Source organism: Gambusia affinis, linkage group LG05 (genome assembly GCF_019740435.1).
Source record: "Gambusia affinis linkage group LG05, SWU_Gaff_1.0, whole genome shotgun sequence".
Taxonomy (NCBI): domain Eukaryota; kingdom Metazoa; phylum Chordata; class Actinopteri; order Cyprinodontiformes; family Poeciliidae; genus Gambusia; species Gambusia affinis.
The window spans coordinates 10360620-10377462 of NC_057872.1; the positions used below are offsets into that span (position 1 = coordinate 10360620).

A 16843-nucleotide genomic window follows, 5' to 3' on the forward strand; every position below is an offset into this window, starting at 1 on the left:
ATTCAGTGTTACAGTGAATTTGGTTCAGATTTATACAACTGCTTACTCGACTTCTAAAAAGTGTGAAGGATAGGCCTTTCCAGAGTGACTCATTAAATGGTGATGGTATCTGAAGTTCAGCTTAAAAGGGCAGAAAAGTCCAGAAATACTCATTCAAATTACCCCCCAGCTCAGAGTCAACCTGTTCAGCGTCCAGTCCTCGTGGTGGTGAGGAAGAACGTGGTGTTCTGTGAAATTGAGAGGCATGCTGCGGGCCACGGTTGTTTCTTGAAGATTTCTGAAAGGAATTTTAACAGACAACTCAAAGATAATTAGTTTTATTTATGTTTTTTTTATATCACAAGAGTATCAGGAGTCAAATGACCCAATGGGAAAGTAAGTACTGATGTACAAAATTTTATTTGGATATTTTGTCCGCTTTGGCTTGTTATGAAAGTATATCCCAATTATTAATATCATAGAGACTGAATAAGATAAAATGCCTGTTTGTTCATCTTTTGAGTACTAAAGTACAAACTCCATGCAGTATGTCTAATGTAAACTCTGTGTTTGAGAGAAGGCTTACTAAATGGGATGTTTGGTGACAGGAAACGGCAGATGTTGCGCACTGAAAAATTGTTTTTCATTATAATGAAAAAAGAAATTGTAACTTCTGAATTGCATGTGTCCAATGTTTAGTTGATGTATCGGATATAATAGTGTCTTTGCTGTTCATTGTAAATTCAAATTTGAAGATTTTCCAGAGATAAATGAGGAGTTCAAATATCCAAGATTACATATTTACAGTGCCATTAAAAATTATTTGCACCCTTACATCTGTTTCTCAGGTTTTGCCTTTTTGTGGCACTAAAATCTTTTAGATTATCAATTTGACTTGCTGCGAAACCAGAAAGGACCAATTTTTCTAGCTACAAAACCAAGCCAAGGGTGGCTTGTCTTGCAACCCTCGGCAGCAACAAGAGTTTGTGATAACTGGAAATAAATCTTAAATCTGGACCCACTCTTCTCTACTGAGTTATTTTTGATTTAGCAACAGTGGAGTGTTTTCAAACATGATTGTCCTGTTTAAGGTCATGCCACAGCATTTCAATCAGATTTAAATTAAACGTTTGACAAGGCTCTCCAGAACAATTTTTATTTTATTTTATTTTTTTTATTATTATTTTACTTTAGGGGTCATTCAGAGATGGAGAGGCTGGTTGTACTTGAATGATTATTTTTCTCCATTACCCAAGAATAACTGAGAGATCACAAATTGGCAACAATCTCCTTTAGGAATCTCTGACAGAAAGGCAAATGCTTGCAACAAGTGGTCCAGGTTCTGAAACAGAAAAGCAGCCCCTGGTTACCACACTACTTTCAATTATTTTTTTTTTTTTCTGGGTGCTAAATTAGTCCTGCACCAGATGTACAAGTACACACAACTTCCAAAAAGTCCCACAGAATATTTTCACAAACGTTTTCACAAATCATCAAGATATTTCGTGGTAAATGCTCTTTTAATTTAGCAGAGTTTCTTCCCTTGGAACTCTCCCATGGTATCTTTTCTTTCTTATTGTTGAACCATAAACGTACTTGAACTACTGCAAGTGATGTCTGCAGTCCTTTAAATGTAGTTCAAGGTTATATTGTGACCTCCTAGATGAACTGTCAATGAGCAATAAAATATGTTGGTTTTTTTTGTTCTCTGTTTTGCTGGAATCCCAAAGCCTTGCAAAGGGCAACCTAACCCTTTATTATTTAAAGATTTTGTTGGCTCTAGTGGTCTATATTTGAAAGTAGTTCAACAGGAAAGAGGGTAATGAGAGAGAGAGGGAAGACATGTGGCAAATGTCGTCAGGCTGGGAATTGAACCTGTGACTACCGCCTTTAGGACTTAGGCCTCCATACATGGGGTGTGCTTTGCTCCTGCGCTACCACAGCCACCCTGTATTGACAAGCAGATATTAATAACTTTTTTCTCTTATGCGCTCTTGAATCTTTTCAAGACCAGATACTTTTTGAGATCCTTTAGCCTACTTCCTGTTACCAGACAGGCTCTAGCTGAATAATTTCTTGATTTTATGGAAATATTGGTAATCACTAGTCAAGTGTGTGACTAGTGAAACCAAGGTCAATTAAAAAGAAAGGAGATTAATAAGTGTAAATTCATGATTTACTGATTGTATAAATTCTTTTTTATATATTACCACATTATTCAGGATAGCTTTTTTTGGATGAAATCATCATTTGAAATGATCTTGGTATTTATTTAGGTTCTCATTGTCTGATATTCACATCAAAACATTTACATGTGACAAAATCCAAAAAGAAAACATAAACTTTAAGGAGGTAAACACTTCACAATTTAAAAAAAAATTATTTTAAGGAATATGATTGGATTTTATCTTTCATTATCTGTTCATCGTTTTATTGACATTGTTTTTATTGTTCTGTCTCACATAGCACTATGAATGTAACGGAGAACGGGACCGAATATTATGACTATGATTCCGACTGCAATGAGACAAGTTGGGTCTTCACCAGTGGATCTATGCTCATCCCTGTTCTTTACTACATGTTGTTCTGTGTGGGCCTAATGGGTAAGATCACACACACAAAAGTCCAACCTGCAAAGACTGAATACAATATCTTAGATAGACATATCTTTTTGATTTGGATTGTCTAACATTAAAAAGCTAAGGCATTTTATTTCAATTTGTTTCACAGGAAATGCTATAGTTCTCTGGGTTCTCCTCCAGTACACAAAGATAAGGACTATGACTGACGTGTTCCTCCTAAACCTGGTCCTATCTGACCTGTTAATGGCTGTGTCCCTGCCTGTCTGGGTCCACGTTGCCCAGAGCCTTCCATCCTGCAAACTGGCTACAGGATTCTATCAAGTGAGATAGTTTTTCAATTTAAAAAAAAAAATAAAAATACAGAAAATGTAAAAAATCTCAGAAACTAGAGCTTTTTTAATGGTAACAATCAGTATTTAAATGTATATACAAAATAACAAATCACCCCCTAAGTAAATTACAGAATTTCTAACCAGTTTTGCTTCATACTCTGTCACATCCTGTTCTCACTGTACTTCCTTTCTGCCCCTCCAAACAGTTGGGTTTCTACAGCGGGACGTTCTTTGTGACCATGATGAGCGTGGACCGCTACCTCGCTATCGTCCACGCTGTGGCAGCCATGCGAAAACGGACCCTTCGCTACGGACTCATCGCCAGCCTCACCATCTGGGTCGCATCTGTGGTCTTGGCAACCCCACAAGTGGTCTTTGCCAGCTTAGAGTCGCTGGACAATGAAAGCTTCCAGTGCCAACCCATCTACCCACAGGAAACCGAGGAGTCGTGGAAAATGCAGCGAAATTTCACAGAGAACGTGGTGGCCCTATTTCTCTGTCTTCCTGTCATTATTTTTTGCTATGTGAATATCCTCGTAGTGGTCTCCAAATCCAGGAACTCCAAAAGGGACAAAGCAATTAAGTTGATTTTCACTGTGGTGTGTCTGTTTGTGCTGTGCTGGGTGCCCTACAACATCGTCGTCTTCTTGAAGACACTGCAACCGATGTCTGAATACCTAAACAACTGCGAGTCGTCACGGGCCATCGACACAGCCATGGTCTTTGCTGAGATCATTGCTCTGTCTCACTGCTGCGTAAATCCAGTCATCTACGCATTCGTCGGGGAGAAGTTCAGGAAAACGTTGGCCAAAGTGCTTTCCAAGTATTTCCGTTGGAATTACCAGAGCACCAGTCAAACCACAGACAACGAGACCTCCAACACACCTGTACGATCAGATTATTAAAACTGGGTCATCGTTGTGATCGAGGCGGGATGTGCAGTGCTTCTTTGTTTCTCTGCACCGAGAGACTGTATAGATAAAGATGTGTGTGTGTGTGTGTGTGCGTGTGTGTGTGTGTGTGTGTGGGCGTGTGTGTGTGTGTGTGACAGCATTGTGGCAGTGGTTATGGAGGAAGGGGGGGGTCATGCGGTTTCAGCTTGCAAAGGTTTCGGCACATATATCAAGTTCTTCCTTGTCACATGCAAGGTGATGACTCATTCAGAAAGTGTACAAGAATTACCTGAAACATTTAAATGCAAATTCCAACCAACCCATGTGTTTCTGTCATTCTGTTCATCCTTTAACAAGAAGTACAAAGAGCCGATAAAAAAACGTAATCACTTTTGTATATGTAAATATATGGTTTCAATGTACAAGAAGACCATTAAGATTAGATGAAAATGCTTTTTTATTTTGTATAAATAGTGCTGTTTGTGAATACCAAAATGTATTAAATTGTGTTCGTGGTGTTTTTTGTCAGCTTCCTTTTCAATAAATGTCAAATGCCTTTCACCCACAGAGTCTTTCAAGATCTTGATATGTGTTTGACAAGCTCTTTCTGTATCATAAAAGCAGTTCAAACTTTTCCAAAATCTTTATCTATTGAACATCTTACATCTCATGTTTTAGATGAACCAGTAAGTTACCTGTTTCAAAAGACTTCAAATACGTCATAATGATTCAAAGATTTGTTCTATATTTTTCTCTAATTTATCAGGGGTAAAATTCATTCAGGCTAACCTAATCTTGTATGAAAAAGTAATTGACTCCTTAATCATGCCACCATAGCAACAAACAACTGCTATCAAGCATTTACAGTAATTGACTGTAAGTGATTTGGGTTTTCTGTGTGTTTATTTTGGTTTCTGTGTTCTGCAGAGTCTCTGTGTTGTCCTTTCTACCCCTTGATAGAGTGCAGCTATTCCTTGTTTCCCCTGATTGTCTCCCTGTGTATTTAATCCCATCTGTGTTCCTTGTTCCTTGTTGGGCTCATTTCATTATTAAACTCATCGTTTTTTCACTCCAACGTGGGTCCTCATTATCATCCTCACCACCTCTTCACTGCAAATCATGACACTGACAATAATTTTTTTGAATATCAAGGCTGAATTTCTGCACCCTCTTCTTTGCATGGTTGTTTTTTTTGTTTCAGCCATATTGGAGGGTTTTTTGAGTACGGACACTGTACTTTGATGATTGTCATGCAAACGTACTGCACCGATGGTATCAATGAAATTGTTCAGTGGACTGATGAAAATGCTCCTATAATAAAAACAGCACAAAACAAAGAAATTGTGGATCATTTCATAATTGTCACACAGTTCCCATAGCATTCATAATGGAGAAATCAATAAGGTACTGTTCAATAACTACTTAGATATCAGAATTAAAGAATCTGTGTTAAATTTGAACATTTATTATAACTTAACATTTCTTCGTATTTCCTTTCTGTCATCTCTAGACATATCCTGTCCAGGAGTGACACTGAAAACCTAACAAGGCAGGAAGGCTGGAGTAATTTGAATCTTTACTATCATGAAATCCACAAATGCAGTTGAAAGCCATCGGCTGATCCAAAAAGCTGCAGTGACAGTTCTGATGAAAATTAAAAAGAGAGTTTATATTTCTCTTGTTTCAGCTTCGCTTCATTGGTTCCCTGTGAAATACAGAATACAATTTAAGACTCTTCTTCTCATATGTAAAGCCCTTAATAATCGAGCTACACCAAACAGAAATTTGATAGGCCCGTATAACAGAGCAATTTGTTTTCAGATTGAAGTTTTACTGAACATTTCAAAGAGCAGAAAGGGAGGCAAATCTTTTAGTTATCAAGCTCCTCTCCTGTGGAACCAGCTCTGTCTGCTTTTAAGACGAGGCTTAAAACTTTCCTTTCTAATATCGCTTTTAGTTAGACTGGATTAGGTGAACCTCAGCTATCTCTGTAGTTATGATGCTATATAGGCATAGGCTACTTGAGGACAAATTGATCACATTTTCTCACTTTCTTCTACTACTCTCCAATTAGCATCATTTGTTGCTAATTCACTGTTAATTTTATGTGTTTTTCTCTTTGTACAAAATCTTTCTGCTCATCTTCTACATCTACCTGATGGAAGGTTCAGGTTTATGTACTGCACAGGTCAGGGTCTTGTTTATGTGATTATTACCGTCATTAGCTGTATAACCATCCTTTGGTTTTTAAAACATAAAACGTTGTCAAAAACGTCCGTAGTAACAAAATAAAGCCAAACCTCATTTAATTTGAAAACACTGTGGTGAAATTTATGACGTTTGTGGTGCTGGAGTCAGTTTTGACCCTGTTATTACAAATGGTCTTAAAACAAGAATTTTTGCCCAAAATTTGACCTCCCTAACACTGCTAGTTGACATGCATGCAATATTCAGTTTGAAGTTAATCACTTGAACAACAAGGAACAAACATATTTACAGCAAGTGAAGCTTTGATTCATATTTTGGGTAAAAAAAAAAAAAAATGTGAGAGGAAACAAAGCAGCATAGTGATTCAGATTAGGAGTTCTCTGAGGAAGACAATGATGTCGGCTATCAACCAGAAAACCAATACATCTGATGAAGATTTCACTGGTGAACAAATTGATCCCATTCCTACTGAAATTTTTGGCTCCATGGGAAGAAACCACCTGACATACGGGGTAGGAAAGCTGCTGTGGATGTTAAAATGATCCCTTTGGTCACAAGATTCACTGTGAGAAGAATTGTGACATCAATAGATGCTTTAATTTGTTCAGGCCATTGTCACTAAAAAAAGGGTACTGATATGTCTTATGCGTTTCACATTGTGTTTGTATTAACAAAGTACAACTAATACAAAGAAAGCAGTATTTTTCCTGAAATAAACATTGAGGTCAGATCTGACCCCAACACCATACGGTATTCTAGTTAATCATATTTTAAACGTCAATAAACACAATAGATTTATTCAAGAGAAGTATTCTAATAGTTCTCTGTAACAGCCAAATAATCAATCAATTTTAAATCTATGTCGTTCTCTGAAGGTGCATTTTATTTTTTGCAAGTTAAAAATGTGGTGAAAGTTTGTCTAATCAGGAAATTAACATGCATCATAAAATGAAAGTTTCTAAGTTCTGCAGTGTCACTGTTTCTGTTTTTAATAAAAATGTTTCATTTTCAGTGTTTGGTTTGCCATCATTTTCACAGGTTTTCAGTGTTTGTATTGACATCCAAATCTCTTCTTGGATGTCAATGCAAGCTGTCACCTTTTTAGCCACATAGTAGCCCACCTTTGATGTGCATTTGAGATTTTCTGGATACCGCAGAATTGTTGGTGTGACATTTTTAAAAGGTGTTTTGAGGCTTGGATCTTGGTGTGACTGTTCAGGTGAGAAAAACAAGGTTATGGTTATGCTATCTGCAGTGATGGTTACAATGAGGGCAATGCAAAGCCATATGTGATCAATGGTAACCTAGAATGAAGACAATGTGGTATGGAGCGTGCTTATTGTGTAATAGGTGAGAATTCCACAAGACTTTGTATCACCTTCGAGTGGTATTTCCATTTTCATCCTGTCATGATTTGCGGAGTGTGTCTTTGTGTGTCATACTTTAAAGCCAACCAGAAAGCCAGCTTTGCCCAATAAATTTAATTGTGTCTGAAGGCTGTGTCTTATAGTGACTAGCAGCATTTTCAAAATGCCTAATTTTCTCCTCAACCTGAAAGAGTATTACTTCCTATTCAGATGAACATATTTATTTCCTATAGGCAGCCATGTTTGGAAACTACGTGTACAGACTGCAGCACTGTCTATTTTGGTAGTATCACTCTTGTGCAAAACAAGCAAAACCCATCATGCCCTGCAACCTTACATCGATGTGCATGTGCAGGATTTGGTCAAAGTCACTATGTATTTAGGCGAGCATATGTGGACTTGAAGCTCTGTGTGGGTTTTTGTTTTAAAGTTTCAAAAGCTCACTGAGGAAGTAGCTAACCATATAATTTATACACAGGCCCACCTGTCACTCCAGTTTAGGGGGTGGGGAGCGCTTTGAGAAGTGTATAAACCTTTTCATGCACTCATACTAACTGACTGATCACATCGGATACACAGCTGAGACACTTTTAATATTACTGATTACTTTATTTCTGCAAGCAAAATGAATTCAACAGAAAGTGAGACTTTCTACACCAGTGATGGGTAGGTTTCTGTTCAATTTGTACGCACAAGTTCCAAATATGTAGTTTTAATGCGAAAATATGCAGTAAAAAATGTAGTGTCGCAGAATTTTACTCTTATTTGATTTTTTCCATTGTTTGATTTGTACAGTATTTACTTGTAGTCACACAGAGAATAATTGTTTGTTTTGTTTTGTGTTTGTTTTCTAAAAATTATTTTCATCTTAAGGTGATACATTGTTCTTTCTTTAGGTGAAAGAACAATGTATCAAAGGTTACCTTTAACCTTTGATACATTATAGAAAACAAAGTGAGCAGATTTAGATTAAAAATTATTTTAATTTAACCAGAAAAAATACAGATAATATGCATCTGCACAGTCTATTTTAAAGAGGGTATATATATATTATTTTGATTTTTTTTTTTTTTTTTTTTTTTTTTTTTTGTATAACTACATATAATTAGCATAAGCCCGTTTTTATGTACAGTGTAAGAAAAACTGCATGTTGAGAGCGGATCATTTTGTTTTCAGTAATTATTTTTGCATTCATTGTCTTTTACTTTAATTTGTGTTAAGTTTTTTTCCCATGTCTCCACTGGTATTTTGGCCCATTCATTCTTGAGGTTGGACGCTCTTCCTGCAAATTGATATTCATCTCTTTTCATAATTTGTCTACTGCATTTAAGTCAGGGCAATGTCGACTCACTCCTAAATGTTCATTTTACTTGAAGTAAGAACAAACATGTTGGTCAAATTAAGATTACTTTCAGTCTAAGTCTGTCATGGGTATAAATAAGGATCACTGAACCACGCCAGTTCATCTGCCATCACATATATTAATCATTTTTCTTTCAAACCCGACTAGGTTTATGAGAAACCATTGAGCAAAATGCATGAAAACAAACCTATATGACTTATTTTAACATTTTTCACTTACCTGTGTTCTTGTGAGATAATCATTGGCAAGTTGTAAAATGAAGTGAGCCCTGCCGTGATGTGGTTCTAGATCTGAGTCACTGTAAAAGACGAAAAAAAAAACAAAAAAACTTCATTTGTCAAGCAAGATCGTCTGTGGTTTATTTATTTTTATTATATTTCAACTAAAAACAACTTACATATGACATAATTACGCTATAAAAAATCCGCACATTATAGACAGATTAACCTCATGTGTGTTTGGTTAAAGATTTTTATCTTTCTATCTTAAAGATTTTTATCTTTACCTGCTTTTCTTTTTCCTGTGCGGTCTGTCTAACCACAGACGCACATTTTTCTTTTTCCTTTTAATCATAAAATATTTATAATCCGTGTTATTTCTGATTCGTGACATTTTCTTGTCAGGGAACACAGACGACATTTATAGAATGGTAAGTGCAATTCAGCAGACAAAGGTCCTAATTTTTGTTTCAGTTCTTGATTTTGAGCAAAAGTAGCATATCTTGCTTTAAATAAGAGGGAAACAAAACTAGGAGGAGAAAAGACAAATACCTAGACGGAAAGTTGACCCAAGGCGTCACGTTGGGTTGCAGTCTGTGGGCGTTCAGATGGGATTCTTATAGAAAGTGCGATCGGCGGTTTTCTTCCTCAGAAACTGGGTCGTGGAACCCTTTTTGTCAGCTGAACAGATGAATCCCCCAGCTGTGGCTGCTTTCACTTTTACTCTCTCTAATATCGACTCATCTGAGTAAGGAAAACACTTTTTATTTCTTGTTTGTTTTAGCAACAGTTTTAACAGCAGTAAAGTCTTTAAAGCTGAACTGGTCTCTATTAGCCTTCGGCCAACCTATCTACTTTCATTTCAGGAAGATGTTTACTTGCAGTTTAGTTTCAGTTTAGCTGCGTCTAAGTTTAATGATACATACTTTAGTAATTTTATTTAGGTGATAGATTTGTAACTCCTTTTCTGACCGAGGCTATACGATCTGTGTTGTATTTGCATGTTTGGTTACATATATAGAAATAATAACAATAATTAAAAACAACTCCCAAGCAGGTTTAGTCTGATGAAAACAGATGTTTTTATAAGTTTATATGTTTATATTTCCAGTATATCAAAAGAACTTTAAAATAGGGACAGATACATCTAGACAGAAAAGTCTGCCGCTGGATCGATTTTAATCTTAAGAACAACAGCAGAGACCTTTAAAGAAACTCGCTGGTAAACAACCGCATTTTGACATGTCTAAAAATGTTTCAATGTGTTGAGGTTATTTATTCGCAAACTGCAGGGTTTGAAAATAAACCCTGCAGTTTGAGAATAAATTCATATCAAATTAAGTTTGGACACGCCCGGTTAAACTATTGCTCTTTACCACAGAAAAGTAATTTCCAAGCTTATTTATGCCGCTTTTTACAATTTAAAATACACGCATGTATGCAATATAAACAACACAATTGCTGTAAAGAAACACATTTCAATGCAGTAAGAATTAGGAATGTCTTTGTAAGCAGATACATTCCAAGCTGTCTCTTAAAAATCTCAGAGGTGGTTGAAGAAAATTGAAAGCTTGTTATGGAAACGCATTCCATTACGTCTGGTATGAAAGACAACAAGTAAATACAGATCAGATCAGCGAACCTAAAGGACATACTACAAGCGAAGCTAGTCAGACAGAAATATAAATTACTGTCTATATACCATGAAGACCACAAACTTTAACATGGATCCTGCAGAGAGCAGTTACGTGATAGAAACTTATCAGAAGCTGGAGATCATAAACAAAGTAAATATAAAGTCTTCACATACAAAGAGGTTGCAAAGGATGAAATGGATAACCTGCGTAAAGGTAACAGTGAGGAGAAAAAAATATCAGTATTAGATATGCAGAGTGAATGGAGTAAGCAATACAGAAAGCAGTGACATTACTAAAACTGACATTTTGCTCCAGTCACAAAAAACAACTCAACTCAGTAAAAAATAGTGGTGGCAGTATGATACTTTGCTGTTGCTATTCTTCAGATAAACTTCAGTTTGAAGAAAACTTTATAAATGACCCCACCAGAGTGCTCTGCTATTGATGGGTGAAGATGGGTGTGGATTTCCATACAATCTGATAGATATCGACAGACAGCAAGCATCGAGCAGATTGAATGCTGGAAATTAACTATGTGATGCATAAAACATGAGTTTAAAGGTGCACAGATATATGTAACCAAGCTATTTATTATTATTATTATTATTATTATTATTATTATTATTATTATTATTATTATTATTACTGTTATTATTTATGTTTTCCTCTCTAACTGTTTGTTCATTTCTAAGTTGAATTGTACAGGGTATAATAATTAAAAGTAGAAAATGTCTCAAAATAATTTATCCTATGTTGTGTGCAGATTTGTTTTACACCCACTAAATTATTCATACTCCTGTCAGATTTGAGTTAAAAGCACATAATCTCTTCATTTCAAAAATATATTCTTCCTGTCTGGCACTGATAGTAGCATTTTGGACTGGTCCAACTAGAACCCATGGAAACGCCTTAAGTAGAGAAATATTAAATATCAAAATGAGAATGTGGAAAACTACACCAACTTGACTGGCTTGATCTCTAAATTATTCGGCTTAAATCGTGCAATCGTGACTAGACAGACGTTCACTGTGAAGCTCGCACGGCATGGCATGTTCAAGGGAGGATTGGTTTATTGTGAAAGAAACTCCACACATGGACTGATGTCCCCAGTGTTAAAATGACTGCCTTAGAAACATATGAATGTTGGTATGGTGGTTGACTCGCAAACAGACTCAAGGTTTGTGTGTCTAAGTGGTCAGTGGCTCAGGAGTACAACAGGGGGCTGTACTCACACTGGAGTTTCTCAGTCAGACTTTCAGTACAAGTCAGAGTCCTATAACCTGTAAAAAAAATACTCAGATGACTCTGCAGTTGTCAGGTCGATACGATATGGACGAGAGGCTGAGCAAAGAGAGCATGGAGGACCCCTTTGTTACGTGGTTTGGGAACTCATCTTGAATGTTGAAATAAAAGATTTTTGTTTGATTTTGCAAAGCGTAAGTTTCCATCAAAATTAGTTTTAATGGAGGAAAATATCAGCTTAACATCACAGTAATCTAACAACTGGGTTTATTCAGATGTGGTGCGGCACTGTCCAAAACCATAGCCATTGACAAATACTCTATGAAGGGACTTAGTTAACGAGCGCTCCATCAACATGGACCTGACTGCACAAAATAGTGGGAGACAAATTGTGGAAACAAAGATTATTTCTTCAATAGTCATTTCTAGAGGACTGTTCAGTTATGGACTCAATGAAGCTCAGAAAGATTAGACAGTCTGATTAGTTGCAGGTGCAGTCGTACATGAACAGTTGCTGCAGACTTATTGATTATTTTGCACTTTGGGTAAGCACTAAAGTTTACTCCAGTGGATGATGAACATTGTTTTCTAGTATAACAACCAGTTCTTTTAAATCCTAGCATTTTTAGATTCTTTTAAAATTACTATTTGTAAAGAACAACAACATGTACTTTGTAACCATGTTTTGAGTCAGGCACAGCTTGGGGGTACGTACATGGTGACAGTCTAGTAATGACTTACTTTGCTGTTTGATTCACAGCTAGCGATTTAAAAGAAGGTGCAGCACATTTCTTTCAATGTTTAACTGGGAGAAAAAATGGGATCAATCTAAATCCGCAGGTCAAGCTTTGAAGAAAATCAGTATTCAGAAAAACCCCAGCAGTGTGAAAATGAAATATTTTGAAAATACTAATCACTTATCTTTGTTTCTCTTTTTCCTTCTAGGTACAATTCTTCTACACCCTTTACTGACGGCACCACAATTGAATATTTCTATCCAGACGACGACGAAGACTTTCGTACATGCAATTATGTGCGACACGGGGCTTACTTTCTTCCACCCCTCTATGCCATTTTCTTCCTCTTAGGTCTCCTTGGAAACTCTTTAGTAATCTGGGTCATCGCTTGCGGGGTTAGACTCCGTAGCATGACTGATGTGTGCCTGGTCAACTTGGCCATGGCTGACCTGCTCATGGTGTGCTCTCTTCCCTTCCTCGCCCACCAAGCCAGAGACCAGTGGCTGTTTGGAGATGCTATGTGCAAGATGGTTCTGGGCATTTATCACATTGCCTTTTACTGTGGAATCTTTTTCATCTGTCTGATGAGCATCGATCGTTACTTGGCTGTAGTGCACGCAGTTTACGCCCTTAAAGCACGCACACGCACCAGTGGCATTGCGGCAGCTGCTATCACATGGGTGGCTGGCTTTTTGGCCTCTTTTCCTGACCTGATCTTCCTCAAAAGTCAAACCACTGTCAACGGTTCTCAGAACTGCTACCCTGAGTTTCCCCAAACATTACCCGACGATGACTCTAGCAGCCTTCATTACTGGAGAGTGTTTAGTCTCTTGAAAATGAACATTCTGGGCCTGTTTATCCCAGTTTTCATCCTAGGCTTCTGCTACTCTCAGATCATTTGCAGGTTGCTGTCAACCCAGTCTTCCAAGAAGCAGGCCATCCGTTTGGTATTTGTAGTGGTGTCCGTTTTCTTCTGCTGCTGGTTTCCTTACAACGTGGCAACCTTCTTTTCAGCACTGGAACTTCTGCATGTCTACACCGCTTGTGAAAGCAGTAAGGCCATCAGACTGGCTTTACAGATTACCGAAGTCATTGCATACTCCCACAGCTGTCTCAATCCCATTCTGTATGTCTTTGTCGGGGAGAAGTTCAGGAGGCACCTCATAAGGCTGATAAACAGAGCTCCATGCAGTCTGTGCCAGGTGATCAAGATGTACATTCCTCAAGACAGAGGTGCCTCGGTGTACTCGCAAACTACCAGCGTGGACGAAAGGAACACTGGGGTGTAATCTGGTACTTTAAATTCTGTTACTTATATCAATACCTTTGTGAACATCTTTTATACACAGACTGTTCATGTGAAGTCAGATAAGGTCATGCTAGTTTCAAGTTAACGGTGAGGTACCTTTGACTTGTTTTCTTGTTATGACGGCCGATGGTGTATATGTAGAAACTAGACTGAATGTAATACTTTCCCATTAACAGTGTCTTTCAGTGCACCTGGTATTTCTTAATGTACAGCCTTTTTTTTTTTTTTTCTCCCCACCAGCGGGTCTTTTTGTGGGCTCTAGTGCCCTTTATATGACAGTAGGCTGACAGGAAAGGGAGAGGGAGAGGGGGGAAGACATGCGGCAAATGTCGCCGAGTCCGGGATTCGAACCCGCGACTGCCGCGTCGAGGACTCAAGGCCTCCAAATGTGGGTTGCGCTATCCTCTACACACCACCACAGCATGCCCAATGTACAACATTTTAAAATATCTTCCAAAAAAGTGTTTCTGTCAAAGTCTTACATTTTATAATCTCAATGTAAACCTTTAAAAAAAAGTTTTATGCTCAGATTTTTAATACTTATGTTTCATTCCATTCCAATGTTTTAAATTTAAATATCTGCTGTTCATTTTCTGCCTTTTCATTTAGTTTGGAAGAATTTGGCTCTTAAAACTTGCTTTTGGAGGGATTAGACATTTTCTTTGTTGTTCACTTGCAGTGAATTTCTTTTGGGAAATTACAAAATTAACAGTTTATTTGCTTGAATTTAGATTGTGTACAGCTAGCTAAACCAATAACTCTTACAAATCTTAATATATGCAGTACAAAGGTGTCAAAGTTAGAAAAGTCAATAAACTATCAGAGCCAAAAAGAGCAAACTTAGGTTGGTCAAAGTTAACTTGCTCAAGTTAAGAAACTTTTACATTACAGCGGTAGTTTAGATTTAATGTCATATCATAGACATTGTGTAATAAACAAAGATTATACAAAAAAAATAAAAATCAGACATGTTACTACAAAATAGGAAATTAATCAACTTTATGAGCAAATTTTTATATATAATCACTTAGGTAAGTCTGTTTTAATATACACACTTTGTAAAACATAGGCCTTAACTTTCAATCATTTTGGTTTAGATGTAAAATGTATTACCACATGAGATTCTTACTAAATTCATTTGAGGCTGCGGTTATTATGTTTACTTGTCCTACCACAGTTTTTATTTCCACTTGACTTCCCACAAATAGGCGTTGATGCATCAATCTTTGAACAGGCAGCTTCTTTTGCATTAACTATTAGTGGGATACTATACCTGTGGTGGTTTTCAGTGGCTCTGTATTTGCCAAGTAAGCAGTCTTCCCCATATGCATGTAGACCGTAACACAACATTTTTGATTCAAAACAATCTTTTTTTTATTATTATTATTGATTGGATGTAATATTTGTAATTTCTGATAAACAGAATATGTGGTTTTGGCTGTACGCTTTTTTTGATGACATTCTAGTTTTATTGTGATACACTTGTGTTTACACTGTGCATTTTATTAAGCCGACTGCAGATTGTTGAGAAACGGAAAACATGACAGTATGTGTCTGCAAACATCACATCAGAAATAATTTTGAGCTGAACTAAAATCTTTCTTCCTGAGATAAGTGTGAAACCATCATGCACAGCAACTATGTTGTTATCATTCGTTGTAATCATCCATAAGCAAAATAAACTAAGATAAATTACAAATAAAGATTGCGATAGAGTTCTCTGTTTGAGATTGGTGCACAGTACAAAGCCTCTAATGCAACCTGCAGCATTTGCTTGGTTGATTTAGAAACATGTTCTGCAGAGGATCTGTTCCACACCTCAACCTAAAAAAAAAAAAAAAAAAAACACAACCTGAAAGCGGAAACGTATAACCAAGCTGTGAGTTTAACCTTTTCAGGCTTTGCAAGCACTCAATAACTTTCATCTTTGTTTGAAATGTTATTTTTTTATTGCTCATGCATGTTTTTATACACAGCAGTTGTTGCTTTTGAAGAAAATAAAATACAATTCACTATCTGACAAAGAATAAAGTTTACTAATTCAAAAATGGCAAAAAGAAACATGAATAGTGAATGAAGACAAAGCAGCAATAGTTTTTTCACTAATATGCACCACTAATATGTGTGAAAACAGACCCAGTTGTATTATATTTATCTTTTTTCAAAAAGAAGGAGCTTTCAGACAAGAAGTAATCAAGCATTGACCACAACATTCTTTACTCTCACCCTGCATTTCCTGCCTGTTGCTGGTAGATAAAGCAGAAGTGTCAGAACGTTCAATGCCTTTAGAAAAAATTCTTATATTACACGAGGACTAAAATACACAAACATATAAATTGTGTGATTCGTCTCTTAGTCAATAATGCCGCTGCTTAAAGCCTTGAATTATCAGACTGTGAAAGATACGGCAGTAAGCCTCTTCACCACAGTACTAAACATGTACACATTTCTTAAATCTTGTGTTTTTTTCTATATTTCTTTTTCACATTTGTATAAAAAAAACCCTGCATGATTAAAACATTAAAGATTGTATTTTTACTTTGTCCATTTCTTGTGGTACCGGTAATCTTTTTTTTTTATATATATATAGCACCAGTTAGAAGGTAGCACTGAGTGTAGTCTTTCTGTTCTGTGTTTTCTTGTGGTGGAGTCTCTTTCATGCAGACATCCCTATTGTTATTAAATATCTGCAGATAAGTACAGACAGAGCAGAGATTGCATATGTGCCTTTTACTGCTGACACACAGGAAAATGATCTCTGAGCTATTCACAAAAACCAAAACACGGGTTTCCCCTAAGAAAGTCAACCTTCACTAAGGAAGGGGTGGGGTAGAGGTTAGCAATTAGAATGGGATGAGGTGACATAGTTACTATGAATGACATGATTCAGGAAGGAATGGAAACTAGTATGAATGTGTAGCAGGTGAGTTTAGTCGCTCTGAATAAGGTGTTTTTGTTATACCCCTTCTGAACTGT

At 36.8% G+C, this 16843-nt stretch overlaps 2 protein-coding genes across 3 annotated transcripts; both read left to right on the plus strand.

The window, feature by feature from the left end:
• The first annotated feature begins 240 nt into the window (after positions 1-240).
• Positions 241-5428, plus strand: si:cabz01093077.1 (C-C chemokine receptor type 2). Its single transcript, XM_044117940.1, has 5 exons — positions 241-375; positions 2446-2582; positions 2710-2882; positions 3100-5190; positions 5297-5428. The coding sequence occupies exons 1-4, from the start codon at positions 368-370 to the stop codon at positions 3796-3798; spliced, it is 1017 nt and encodes a 338-aa protein (XP_043973875.1). The 5' UTR covers positions 241-367; the 3' UTR covers positions 3799-5190; positions 5297-5428.
• Positions 5429-7882: 2454 nt separating this feature from the next.
• Positions 7883-15779, plus strand: cabz01093075.1 (C-C chemokine receptor type 5). 2 transcript variants are annotated; one of them, XM_044117943.1, is made up of 2 exons: positions 7883-8027; positions 12767-15779. In XM_044117943.1, the coding sequence occupies exons 1-2, from the start codon at positions 7987-7989 to the stop codon at positions 13845-13847; spliced, it is 1122 nt and encodes a 373-aa protein (XP_043973878.1). In that variant the 5' UTR covers positions 7883-7986; the 3' UTR covers positions 13848-15779. The 2 variants fall into 2 exon arrangements, with proteins under 2 accessions (XP_043973878.1, XP_043973877.1); XM_044117942.1 differs by lacking the exon at positions 7883-8027 and adding an exon at positions 9549-9690.
• The last annotated feature ends 1064 nt before the right edge of the window (positions 15780-16843 follow it).

Coding starts and splice junctions, on each gene's coding strand:
- si:cabz01093077.1 (XM_044117940.1), top strand. Junction 2,583..2,709: donor GTTCTGTGTGGGCCTAATGG/GTAAGATCACAC, acceptor TTTGTTTCACAG/GAAATGCTATAGTTCTCTGG. Junction 2,883..3,099: donor TGGCTACAGGATTCTATCAA/GTGAGATAGTTT, acceptor CCCTCCAAACAG/TTGGGTTTCTACAGCGGGAC.
- cabz01093075.1 (XM_044117942.1), top strand. CDS start 9,632: ATGAATCCCCCAGCTGTGGCTGCTTTCACTTTTACTCTCTCTAATATC. Junction 9,691..12,766: donor TCTAATATCGACTCATCTGA/GTAAGGAAAACA, acceptor TTTTCCTTCTAG/GTACAATTCTTCTACACCCT.